Source organism: Harpegnathos saltator, unplaced genomic scaffold (assembly GCF_003227715.2).
Source record: "Harpegnathos saltator strain DR-91 unplaced genomic scaffold, Hsal_v8.6 scaffold244, whole genome shotgun sequence".
Lineage (NCBI taxonomy): Eukaryota > Metazoa > Arthropoda > Insecta > Hymenoptera > Formicidae > Harpegnathos > Harpegnathos saltator.
In genome coordinates, this window is record NW_020230033.1 from 584,179 (window position 1) to 598,086 (window position 13,908).

The window sequence follows — 13,908 nt, forward strand, 5'->3', positions numbered from 1 at the left end:
TTTTCGCCCTGTTATTACAGTGTGCTACAGTGAATTTTGGAACGGCTTTTACATTGGTGCCTTTTACACTGCCAGTATTGGCAGTAAATTACACAGCAACAATCACATTGTGGCTAACATTGAGGCAAATCATGATGTGCTAACTTGTTCTATTTAAAAAGCTCGACCTGATGGAATTTTTCTAGCAGCAGTTTCAAACTTAGCGTCATTAAATATGTTAAAAAATTTGTTTCCATTTTCTGCACTAAAAAAGTGTAAAATGTGTAAACTAATGTAATTGATAATTAATTAATTTGACATGATATTCTCAATATAGCTATTTTATAAATAATAAAATATTTTTGCTCCACATTTAAGTGTCTTTTTATTTGTTCAACAAATATACAGGTTGTCTCATAACAAATGTCGCAGAGTTCATGGAGACATAAAGCGGATTAAGACAAACATAAAAGTCGCATACCGTTTTGCGAAATTCACAATAATTATTGAGTTATTAATGACAGAAATCTGAGAAGTAGACATACGCTGACATAGATGATTGAAGAAGCGTTGCAGCTGCTCGGGCTACAGCGTGGCCCAGTCGATCCAGCAACTGTTGCCGCTGCGCAGCGAGGGAAAGGACAACCGTTATTCGTGTTTTATCTTGCCGCACCTATGTCTGGTCGTACTCCACCAATAGTTGCTAGGTCGACTGGGCCGCACTATGGCTGCGACGCTCCTCCAATTATCCATTTCGGCGCGCTCCCACTCTTCAGATTTCTATCATTAATAACTCGATAATTATTGCAAATCTTGCAAAACAATATGGAACTTTTATGTTTGTCTTAACCCGCTTTATGTGTCCACGAGCTCTGTAATATTAGTTATGAGACACCCGATATACTTACGTTAACACGTTTATTAACACGTTTCATGCCAAACTGTTTACGTGATTTTCTATTCAGACCATTTGATATTTTGAGTAAAAGCAGATATGTTATAAAATATTTCATTATTTTCATTGATCAATAAGTAATTAACTTGTACAGAGTAATTATCATAACTAATAGTGTACTAATAGTGGTATACGTGGAACATGTTAAATTCAAAGTAATATAAAAAAAAGAAAAAACCATGCTTTACAGCAGCTAGAATTGAACTTCTTGGACCACCAGCTTGGACCATCAGTCAGACGATAGCTGATCCATCACCATATCTTGACTAATAATTTTGACTTGAATACATTTTGACAAGTGTTCATTTATATACTTTACTTCATACTTTCATCAGTGTAATTGTCTAAACTTGATTATTGAATAACTTCAAAACTATTGAATGTCTGAGCAGACAACAAAACATAGATCAAATATTTTTCGACTTTTGACTTACAAGAATTCAGCCAAATTCATGATTTTCACTTTGTGTGATTTCCCTATAAATCTTTAAAAATCATTCATTTGTAGCAGCGATTATACAAGGTGTTCGGTAATTAGCTGCTAACCCGAAATGTGAAGGTAGATTGGATTAAGCTGAAAAGAAAAATAAAAAACAATTTTGCAAGAATCGCAATAATTATCGAGTTATTAATGATAGAAATCTGATGAATGAGCGCGCGCCGAGATAGATGATTGAAGGAGCATCGCAACCTCTCGGGCCATAGCGCGGCCCAGTCGTTCCAGCAACTGTTGGCGGCATGCGGCGAGATGTAAATACGACGAGATAAAACATGAATAGCGGCCCGTTGCCCTTCCCCTCGCCGCGAACCGGCAACAGTTGCTGAATCGACTGGATCGTGCTGCGGCCCGAGCGGCTGCAACGCTTTTCCAATCATCTATGTCGGCACTATGCCCACTCCTCAGATTTCTGTCATTAACTCGATAATTATTGCGATTCTTGCAAAATTGTACTTTACTTTTCTTTTCAGTTTAACCTAATCTACCTTCACACTTCGAGTTGGCAGCTAATTACCAGACACTCTGTATAATCATAATAATCTCTCACCGTTAAACCGTTTCTTTGTGTTCGAAAACAAATGGAAATCGGATGTGTCAATGCGTTATTTTAATTAGAAAGCACATTTTCAGCCCAATAAGGTCGTTTTTTATTGATTTTATCGCTCAATTGTTGCAACAAATTGGTATAATATTCGTCTTTCATTTATTATTTTTCTCTTTTTCAAGTAGTCAGTGAAGATTATTCCATGCAAATACCAAACAGAGAAAAAAAACAGTCGTCATGATTTTTCCTGCTGACAAAATCGTTTTCGGTTTCTTCGATAGCGGAGAATCGCTGTACGTCCATTACTTTGATTCTTATTTTATTTTTAGAATGCAGTTTTCAAAATGTACCCAGGTTTTATCAATGAATATAAATCAACATAGAAAATTCTTTAAATTATGATGGAAACATGAAAAGGTTGCAAGAAATAATAAAATGATGTAAGCAAACGTGACACCTATCGCGCAGTTTTTTATACTAAATTCTTTGATTAAAATTCTGTGTGCATTCATTTGAGATGCTCATTATATTTGCTGTTTTACGCAATCATATACTCGACAATCATTAATATAATATAATGGACATTTTCAATAATCTAGATAGTAACCACTTTTAGACGTCCATTGCACAGTTCATTATCTGCGATCACATGATCATGCTTAAATTCGACCACCCACTGTTTAACTGTCAAAAGTGAAGGAATAAACCCTAAAACTTTTAAATCCAATCCTATTTTGATTTTAATTAGTGTTAAGTTTTCTACAATAAATGAAGATACTTTATTACTGCTGTTAAATCAGATTTTCCATTGCTTGCAAAATTATTTGAGGCTCTTTAGCGCACTGTCAAATAAGGATTAATTGACGAATCATTCTATATTACTATATTTAACCTAATAAAAATAGGTTTTGAAAAATGGTAATGAAGATTTAACCGAATTTGCATCATCTCTTTAAGTAATATTCTTATGTAATTGACATATAAATATAAATATTTTCAGCTTTTGTTATTTTCGGACATCGTATAATACTGTGTAGCAAATATTCTTTGTATTGGAAAAAGTATATATACACACAAAATAGATGCATGAAATCGAATTTAATCATCTGATGAACTGTATTAATTACAATTATCTTATCAGTATTTTTACAAGGAAGGAGAGTGATTAACATGTTTATAAAATAAAAAATAATTATATTTTCGTTTTTATTACATTCTCTTAATAAAATAATGTATGGATATAATCAGGGTGTGTTTCTTTCGGATGGATGCCGCGTTGTAATTCAGCTTTGTATCAACGTTTCGCAAACATTGGAGCTTACATAATCAGGACTAGGAGCTCCGATACTGAGTCTTCCTGATTTGTGGTTGTCCTTATATACTCTTCCATTCTTCTAACAAGTAACACTACTCAACTGTCACTCATCGATTCCAATGAAATTTGGCATGCACGTAGAACATTGAAAAATATTGAACACGTATTTTTTTATATCGGCTGACAACGCATTTTAAGGGTGGAAATCACTCCTTAATCTCTGGACATGAAAGCACTATTTCAACCCTTTGTACATATTACATGTGGTTTCCGTCAAACTTGTCTTCCATTGAACTAATCAGTAAGGGGTTTTTAGGGTCGCTGATTACGAATCTGGAGATAAAATTACAACATTCAGGATGGCGGACCCAATATGGCGGACCGAAATTGTAAAAAGATGGTTGATTCAAACCAATTTTGGTATCGAAGCCTGTAATTACGAATCTGAAGTTGGAAGATAAAATATAATTCGTTTGTCGCATTTTATTATTATTGTTATTGTAATGTGTTTTACCTATAAGATTTTTAAGAAGGTTTATTGTAAACTTTCAAGCATATTAATTATATAAATTTTCTGGACGTTAAGATTAACGTTTTGAACTTTAATAGATTTTTTGCTGTTCAAGTCCAGAATTTAAATAAATAATATGAATGAATATGAATAAATGTATAAATAAATAGAATATAAAAAAATGAATAAATATAAGGCAAAAGATCAAAATACCTATATCAAGGGGTGATTTCCACTATTCCACATTTATATCTATATCTATATCTTATCAAGATATGTCAGAATATTATTACATATTCCGCTCGAATACTGACGGATAATAATCTTTTGGAAGACCAACTTCCTAATCTGAAAAAAACTGACGCGACAGGTCAATTTTGAATACCGATTCGTTGTTAAATTCAGTAAATGTAATTGTTTGAGGCAATATCCTCTTTCATTGGTACAATTTCGATCTGTCATATTGCGTCATATTTCACCATCTTGAATTTTGTAATTTTATCTCCAGATTCGTAATTAGAGGCCCCAAAAACCTCCAGGTACCAAAGTTGGTTTGAATCAGCCATCTTTTTATAATTTCGGTCCGCCATATTGGATCTGTCGTCTTGAATTTTGTAATTTTATCTCCAGATTCGTAATCAGCGACCTTAAAAACCCCTTACTGATTAGTTCAATGGAAGGCAAATTTGACGGAAATCACATGTATGTACAAAGGGTTAAAATAGTGCTTTCATGTTCAGGGATCAAGGGGTGATTTCCACCTTTAAAATGCGTTGTCAGCCGATATAAAAAAATACGTGTTCAATATTTTTCAATGTTCTATGTGCATGCCAAGTTTCATTGAAATCGGTGAATAACAGTTGGATAGTGTTACTTGTAAGTGGGGATTGGGAGAAATGGGGAATGTGGTGAGGGAAATGCTTCGACCAATCATATTAATTGGCCAGCTAGTCAATTAAAAACCGGGAGGACAGCGTGCCAAATAAGGTTCATCTGAAGACCCTTATCTCGGTTAACATTGTTGGAATGTTTCAGAATTTCCAATCCTTCTCGATGTTTTCTGGCGTAGTAGTTTTGTGAGGGAGCCAGAATGGTTGTTTTGTTATACTGCACGATGTATCCAGTCTCCATCCAATATTCAGCCAAGGCAGATTGAGAAAAGTGACCGTATTTAGTACATCACTGGTGTTCTTTGAATCCGTATACTAATCCTTCTCCTGGTTTCTCCTATATATACTTTTCCGCATGCACAAGGGATCTTATACATACCTGGTGTGTCCAAGTTTGGTTTCTCGTCTTTCGGGTTGGGGAGTAATTATGAGATCGTTTTTGGTGGCTTGAAAATTATTCTGATGTTATGTTTGTTTAGAGTTTTGCCAATATGTTCTATTGTACCATGAATGGGAGGACAACCGTCTTGTTCTTTTCTCTTCCTTTGGGGACTCAGTTTTTTCTCTTTCTTCCTCTGGCTTTTGGGTGTTGTTTGGATCTGAAATTTTGTTCTTCAGTTTATAGGTTATTCGATTAATATCTTTATTCCTGTATCCGTTGTTGGTTAAAGCCCGATTGAAGTGTTCTAATTCTTCATCTAGGGAAGCTGTTTCAGAAATTGTTAGGGCTCTGTAGACCAGAGAACTGATGACAGATTTCTTTTGTGCTAGATGGTGATGAGAGGTTGCGTGTAGATATCGGTCAGTATGTGTGGGTTTTCGGTAAACTCGATGACTTAGTATCGCCATCTTTGTTCCTTCGAACCAATACGTCCAGAAAGGGAATTTGTTTATTTTATTCCACCTCCATTGTAAACTGAATATTAGGATGCTGTGAATTTAGGAAGTCGAGAAATTTGGGAAGCGTTTTCTTGTCATGGCTCCAAATGACAAACGTATCATCCACATATCGAAACCGTACCGAAGGTTTAAGAGGTGCGTTCTTTTGGACTTCATTCTCAAAGTGTTCCATAAAGATGTTGGCAATGATCAGCGACACTGGAGATCCCATTGCTGCTTCTGATGTTTGTTTGAAGAATTCCCCTTGGAACTGAAAATAAGTAGACGTTAGGCAATGTTCTATTAGAGGGAAGAGGTTGTCAGGAAGTTTATCGGATTTGTTAGTGATATTTAATGTATTGTTACACGCGACCGTCTCGCGCGTATCGGGTTCGTGAAATGAGCTAACACAACACTTTTATAAAAGCTGTGCTTTACTTCTAATATTTACAGAGATATTTACAACTTTCTCACGCTCGGAACAGAACTCGAGAATACGATTGCCATACGTCAGCCTTCGATGATGACTCGTGTGCGACTCTCCGCTGTTGTTTCTCCATCGATTTTTCGTCGTCCAGATAATCATTCTTCAACTGTCGAAATCAACACCAGATGCCTAAAGCTCGCGAACAAGGGACGCTGCCACACATTTTGTGGTACGGACACAACACTGCTCTCCCTCTTTGAAAGAAATTGTCGTCCCGACAATTCCTGTGGGCAAGGTCATCTTCCTTCCTGACTCCAGAGATCTCCATGGCTTCTGTCCTATCCTGAGCTGCTGCTACAGGTTACCGGACTCCATGAATTTCCGATCTCAATCAGGGATTTTGAGGATCTTGATTTCTTGTTTCCAAAGCAGCAATTCTATCTTTAGGAGATGATCAATCTCCAGGACTTTAAAAAAAACGATCCGTTTCTACCGCTCCGTCGTTCGTTTCCTCCTTGGCTTCTCTTCGGACAAGGAGGGGGGGAACTACCGTGGACCCAACGTTCTTTTGAAGAACACCCCGAGTCTCTGCCTCGGCATTCGCCCAATGCCCCACGGAAAAATCACGGTCAAAAACCATGAAGGAGGCAGCCTTTTTTCTTTTCTTCCACCCGGATGTTGAAATAATACTTTGAATAATTCTTCTAAGAATTCCTCTCCGAAATTGAACCTTAAATAAGAAAAAATTAACACACAACTTTTGTTCTAAATAATTTTTTTTTCATTAAAAATTTGCGGGTCTCTGATGTCTTTTCCTATTTTCCTTCGAGGATTGAAAAACCATTTTCATAAATATTCTCTATAGTTTTTGCCCTTTCCATCGCTATCTCTAATGACACTGTTCCCTCGAGCTGCAATAAACGCTTTGTATTTTCGTCCGCTAATCCTACAATAAATTGCGCACAAGTTATTTTTGCTCTCATTTCTCTTCCACTTTCTGGATAAACTAAACGCGCTAACCGTTCTATTTCTAACCCATAAGATGTAATCTCTTCCCCGAACTTTTGTTTCTTATTAAAAAGCTGCGTATAAAAATTTTGAAAAAGTCCCTGCTGTCCGAAACGCAACTCTAACCTAACACATAATTGTGTGTAATTAAAATTTTCCTCCATTCCCTCTAAGACCGTCCGAGCTTTTCCTCGCAGATTTGCCGTGAGATTTATCGCTTTAAAATTTTCATTCCAATTATTCGCCCGTGCAATTAATTCAAATTGACAAAAGTATTCGCGTAGAAGCACACTCCCGTCAAAGATATCGGTTTTAATTTGCTTATAAGACGAAGGAATTGGTAGCGACTGGCTTGTAATATTCTGCTGTTGTGTCGGTCTTTCTTGCAGCTCCTCCAGCAAATGTAACCTCTCTTCCCTCATTGTTCGAATCTCCTGAAGCGCATCCTGGAGCACTGACGTCTCCGTTATTAGAGCTTGCCGCCTCGGTTTCCGTTACTATCGGCTCAATTGACCGAGCGCGCTTCCGTCGGCTGGAAACTGCGTAATTTCTTGCCTCGGTTATCATAATGTATCCTCACTTATCACTTTCTCTCACTATCACTCTCACTCGCGGCTCGCGTCGCGATGTTTCGTGTCACGATCCCGGACGTCTCGCGTCTTTATCCCGGACGAGTCCCCAAAATGTTACACGCGACCGTCTCGCGCGTATCGGGTTCATGAAATGAGCTAACGCAACACTTTTATAAAAGCTACGTTTTACTTCTAATATTTACAGAGATATTTACAACTTTCTCACGCTCGAAGCAGAACTCGAGAATATGATCGCCACACGTCAGCCTTCGACGATGACTCGTGTGCGATTCTTCACTGTTGTTATTTTTCCATCGATTTTTCGACGTCCAGACAATCATTTTTCAACTGTCGAAATCAATACCAGATGCCTAAGGCTCGCGGACAACGCTGCCACACGCTTGTGGTACGGACACAACAGTATCTTGGATTGGAACATTGGTGAAGAACGAAACTATATCAAACTTACCAAGATGTTATTAGTTTCTGTCTTCATCTTTGTTATCTTCTTTATGAAATCCATTGAGTTCTTTATGTATGAGTCATTGAGCTCAGTGAGTTTCTGGAGGGGTTTTGTGAGATAGCGGGCTAGTTGGTAGGTAGGTCCACCGATATTGTTAACGATTGGGCGTAAGGGGACCCATTCCTTGCGAATCTTGGGAAGACCATACAATCTGGGTGCTGAAAATTCTCGGAGAGTTAAATATTTGATAATTGACGCAGGGAGGCCTGAGTTTTTGAGCAAAGTAATTGTTTTCTTTTCTAAGCTCGAGGTTGGGTTGCGTTTAAGTTTCTTGTAGACTTTGTGGTCTGAGAGCATAGTATTCACTTTGTTGCAGTACTCTTCCCTGTCCATAACTACTATGGCGTTTCCTTTGTCGGCTGGTAGGATTAGGATCTTGTTGTTCTCCTTTAAGTTTTTGAGTGTTAGGCGTTCCTTTCGACTTGTGTTCTGTACTTTGGCCTTGCGGAGAATGTTGGCTATCCGATTTCTGATATCGTTGCTAGCTTCCGGAGTAAAATGGTCGATAGCTGTCTCCACTTGACTGATTATTTCCTCTGTGGGAATACTGGTTGGTGTAACTGCGAAATTGTGTCCTTTGGCGAGGACGGTGATCTCATAGTGAAGAATCTCATGGTGATGAAGATAGGGTTTGTTTGCTTAGATTCTTTACTATATCTGCGAGAACTGGGATTTGGGCTTGTGGATTGATTTTGTAGTATTTTTCTTTCTGCTTGCGCGTTTTTTCTCCAGCGGAGCGAACAGCTTGTTCGTGCGTCACTCGATCCAGTATCTGCCATAGTTCAGGATCTAGTTTACCTGCAAGAAAGAGGTGCAATTCTAATAGTTTTTGGGAAATTTTAGCCAAATTTTTCTTAGTAGCCGAAATTCTTTTCTTGACTAACTTTGATGACGTCTATCGTAAAATTCCTTTGGCCTGGATTGAGGATAGAAAAGGGTTTTTAATTGAAAACATTTTGGTATTACCTGGTAGTCACGGCATCGTTTTAGAAATGTTAGAGAGCACAATTGGACGTGCAAGGACTTTCTAAGTTTATTCTAAGGTTATTCTAGGGTCGGTGAATAAGTTCACCGACCCTAGAATAACCTCTCCGCAGAGGTTCTTAATACTAGTTTTTAGACTTTCGCGGCTATTTATACAATCAGGGTGTGTTTCTTCCGGATGGATACCGCGTTGTAATTCAGCTTTGTGCTGACCAGCTGGTCAATTAATATGATTGGTCCAAACACTTCCCCTACTCTGTTCCCCATTTCTCCTAACCCCCACTTAGGAGAATGGAAGAGTATATAAGGACAACCACAAACCAGGAAGACTCAATATCGGAGCTCCTAGCTCTGATGATACAAGTTGTAATGTTTGCAAACGTCAGCACAAAGCTGAATTACAACGCGGTATCCATCCGGAAGAAACATACCCTGATTCTATAAATGGCCACGAAAGTCTAAAAACTAGTAATGTAAGGATATATTTATATATACTGGTTTTTTATTTGTACTAAAAATATAAGTGTATTTAAAATTTTTTAATATTTAATGTTTAATTTATTTTTCATTGTAATAAATAAATTTGTATTTTGGGTTTAGGTAGGGACGAACTCAACCTGTCTCAACCGAGTCCGTTAAACGGCTATGGAAGTAATTCCGGAGTAAGCGGAAATAGCGGTGGTAATGGCAATAATAATTGCAACAGTAATAGCAACAATGGCAACAGCAACGGCAGTAGCAATGGCGGCAGTGGCGGTGGTAATGGCAGTGCCGGTGGCGGTGGTGTAGGTGGAAGCGGCAATGGTGAAGGATGCGACGCAAAGAAAAAAAAAGGACCTACACCCCGTCAACAAGAAGAACTATGTCTTGTGTGTGGTGATCGTGCATCCGGTTATCACTACAACGCCCTCACTTGTGAAGGCTGTAAAGGCTTCTTTAGACGTAGCATTACCAGAAACGCCGTGTATCAGTGCAAGTATGGCAATAATTGTGAGATCGACATGTACATGCGTCGCAAATGCCAGGAATGTAGGCTAAAGAAATGCCTGACGGTCGGCATGAGGCCGGAATGCGTTGTGCCCGAGTACCAATGTGCAGTAAAAAGAAAGGAAAAGAAAGCACAGAAGGTAGATCATATTTTAAGATATCCTACATTTTATGCATTCTGCACAACAGTCCTCTTCTTTTTCAAATATGGCTTTATTTTTGCACATAAATCTAAAATATATATATTTTTTTAAAGAATGCTTGTATGTGATATAAAAATTTCCTTAGAAAACTGTAACATAAAACATTACAGAAATATTTAATATTGATTTGTGTGATAAGTAATTTCGGATTTTCAAGTAAAATGAAATGATTGTATTTTTATATTATTATAATTTTATGAGGTAATGCAGCAGTTTTAATGTTTTATGATCTTTTATTTTTAGTGCAGTTTTATGATCTACTATTTTTCTAGTAACTTCATGATTTCCCTCCTATAAAACTTCTCTGGCTTTTCAAAAATTGCTCGAAAACTGCTCTAGTTTTTACATGTCTATATAGAATCAAATTTATTTTTTTATCAAAAATTATATTTATTCCCATTGAGAAAATTTTGCAACGATCTAAACAGGTGAGTCTGAGGTTGTTATATCTGGAAAGTATGTTGGGTGTGGTAGAACATCCCAGCCGAGCTATATTTTGTACTATACTGTAATTTGTATTATATTACTAAAGAGACATGAGGTCTGACATTGTTATGATAGAAAATAACACCCATACTATGGATTAGTTCCGGGTGTTTCTTTTCTGTAGTTACCTTTGTTGAGTTGGTTTGCAATATTTATTGAAATGAAATGATTTTAATCCGCGAAATGAGTTCGTAATATACAATATCCTTCCAATCTCATCATATACAGAGCATTATCTTCTTTAGATAATAGCCAACCTTAGAATCATATTTAGTATCATCCCACTTTTCCTAGAGTTTTTTATGCTTGGTATTATCCAGTGATGATCCAGTTTTTATTGCTTGTCAACATACATTTTAAAAATGGGGCTATTTTGTTATGCTTGCATCATATGTCACAGATGCTGATACGATCCATTAAGTTTTTCTCCGACAAATTATGTGGTAGTCAAATATCAAGCCGGTTAACATAACTAAGCTTTTCTTAAATGCAACAATTTTATTATACATTTTTAATATCTCTGCTATCTCTCGAGTTGTTGCGTGTCGATTATTTTGGATTAATATTCTGATTTGATTGATATCTGTCGTCATCGGTTCTTTAGAACGTTTTCTTCAAGTGTTGTGTCACGAAGCACGAAATTACGCGAATCACATTTGACACGCGCAATCATATCTTCTCCGTATACAAATCTCCTCTTGTTACATTTTTCTCTTTTTAGAAATAAAAAAGCAAATAGAAAAAATACTTTATTTCGCTTAATTTTAATATTAAAACTAAATTCATAGGACTCAGTCTATTGAATGAGTGCAAAAGTTCATGCCCGATATTTCATTCTTCGAAACTGAAGTAATTATTTAGTATATAAAAATTTTTTATGAATTAATAATGTAATCATCGTGGTTTCCTACAATCTTAATTTTTTTATATCATACGGATACCTCGATCATAAAACAACTTCAGTTTTGTGTTGAGAAAGGAAGAAAAGTGATTTTCTGATGGATTTCAAACATTTTTTTTCCGTTTGTTGCAATGATCGAAACAAATGATAGTCTATGATGGTACTATATCAAGAAAATACGGTCAGTGCGATACATTAGATGTGTAAATTAATTCAGTCCATCTGGCGATTAATTGCTGTATTATGTAATTTTCTAACCTCTAATGTCTGCAAAAGGCTGTATTTTTTAGTTTTGATATCTGTCAATAATATTCAGTTGATAAACGTTTGGGTTTGTAACAATAACATCGTATTTAATTAATATTTATTTAATCGGAAATGTCGAAATTCAAGCCAAAAAAGCATAATTTCCGGGAAGTTCTCATTTTCTGTTTTCATTTGAGAAAAACAGTCGCTAAAGCTCATCGAATGCTCGTAGAAGCTTATGGTGAAAGTGCTCCCACCGATAAATCATGTAGAGAATGGTTTTGACGTTTCAAAAGTGATGATTTCAGTGTCGATGATAAACCTCATCCAGATCAGCCGAAGAAGTTCGAGGACGAGGAATTGCAGGCGCTAATTGATGAAGATCCGTGTCAATCGCAACATGAGTTCGCGCAATTGTTGAATGTTGATCGATCAACAATTTCTGTGCGTTTGGCAGCCATGGGAAAGATTTATAAAGAAGAAAGATGGGTGCCATACGAAAGAACTGAAAGAAAGAGACATCGAGAGGCGAAAAGCCATGTCTGAAATCTTGCTTGCCAGGCAAAAAGAAAAAGTTTTTTGCATTGTATTGTGACTGGAGACCAAAAGTGGATATATTTCGATAATCCCAAACGAAGGAAATCCAATAGCGACTCACCACAGGGAAACCATCCACATCGATACCAAAGCGGAATATTCACGGCAAGAAAGTAATGTTCTGTATATGGTGGGACCAGAAGGGTGCAATATATCATGAACTATTAAAACAGAGCCAAATCATCACTGCCGAACTTTACCAACAACAATTGATCCGTTTAAACAACGCATTGAAGAAGCGGCCGGAATATGCAAAGAGACACGACAAGTGATCTTCCAGCACGATAACGCTCGGCCACATGTTGGAAAGATTGTGAAGGCCACCTTGGAAGCACTTGGCTGGGACGTTTTACCTCACTCGCCGTATTCACCAGACATTGCTCCATCCGATTATCACTTGTTCAGACCGATGGCACACGGGCTTTCGGACCAGCACTTCAATAATTATGAAGATATAGAGAAATGGCTCAATGAATGAATCGCTTCGAAGGACAAGTCGTCACGGAATATAACAACTGCCAGACAGATGGGGAAAAATAATAGCAAGCGATGGCAAATACTTTGATTAGTGTACTTTTTCATGTTTTTTCATACCGAAGTCTTTTTTTGGAAGAAAAACTGACCGAATTAATTCACACACCTAATAGTTAAATCATATCTCTATCTTTGTTTAAATTGAAGGAAAAACAAAGATAAACATATGATTTAGCTATCAGTTAAGTTACTAAGAATTTGGAACAATCGACCCTAAAAGTATCAGTGGTCCCAATCGTTGGACATATATGCAATCCTAAGCTGTCACAAGAAAAATGAGGTTAGTGTCACGTAGTGTCGCCTTTTAACGTGTAAATGTGAACGGATTTTTGTATATTTATAATATCTATAATATTTGCATTGTTTGTAAGACACAATTGTTTGCATGTGCGATTTTTTACCTTTACGGAAAAAACACTCAAATATTGAGTATCTACATTCAGTTATTCGAATTTACTCTCAAATGTGAGTATATATATTCAAATTTAAGTGTATATATCTACATTTGAGAGTAAATTCGAATAATTGAGTATAGATATTCAATATTTGGGTGTTTTTTCCGTAAGGATATAATGTCAATCAACGATTTATCTTTATTTATAAATATACAAATATCTATATTATTACTTGAACGCAGCGTGGTTAGCGGGTGAAGAGCGCCAGATTCGTAATCCAGGGAAACCGGGCCGAATCCCGCTAGGCCACTAAAAGAGAATTGCGCTCTCTAGTCGTAAGAAGTAACCCTAAATGGTAAACTGGGCTGCTCCGTCTTTCGGAAGAGACATTAAACAGTGGGTAGGTCCACTCATGGTCAATCATGGACCCATCATGAGTACTTCAGTGCGTTACTGACTTATGTAAGAAACAT

General features: G+C 36.9%; 1 protein-coding gene across 10 annotated transcripts in view; it reads left to right on the forward strand.

The window, feature by feature from the left end:
• Positions 1 to 13,908, forward strand: part of Ecr (ecdysone receptor) — a 385,687-nt gene that overhangs the window by 291,093 nt on the left and 80,686 nt on the right. For all 10 annotated transcript variants that reach the window (XM_025298887.1, XM_025298888.1, XM_025298895.1 and 7 more), the window contains one exon: positions 9,687 to 10,213. In XM_025298887.1, coding sequence (XP_025154672.1) covers positions 9,687 to 10,213 — 527 coding nt within the window. The remainder of the gene's footprint in view (positions 1 to 9,686; positions 10,214 to 13,908) is intronic.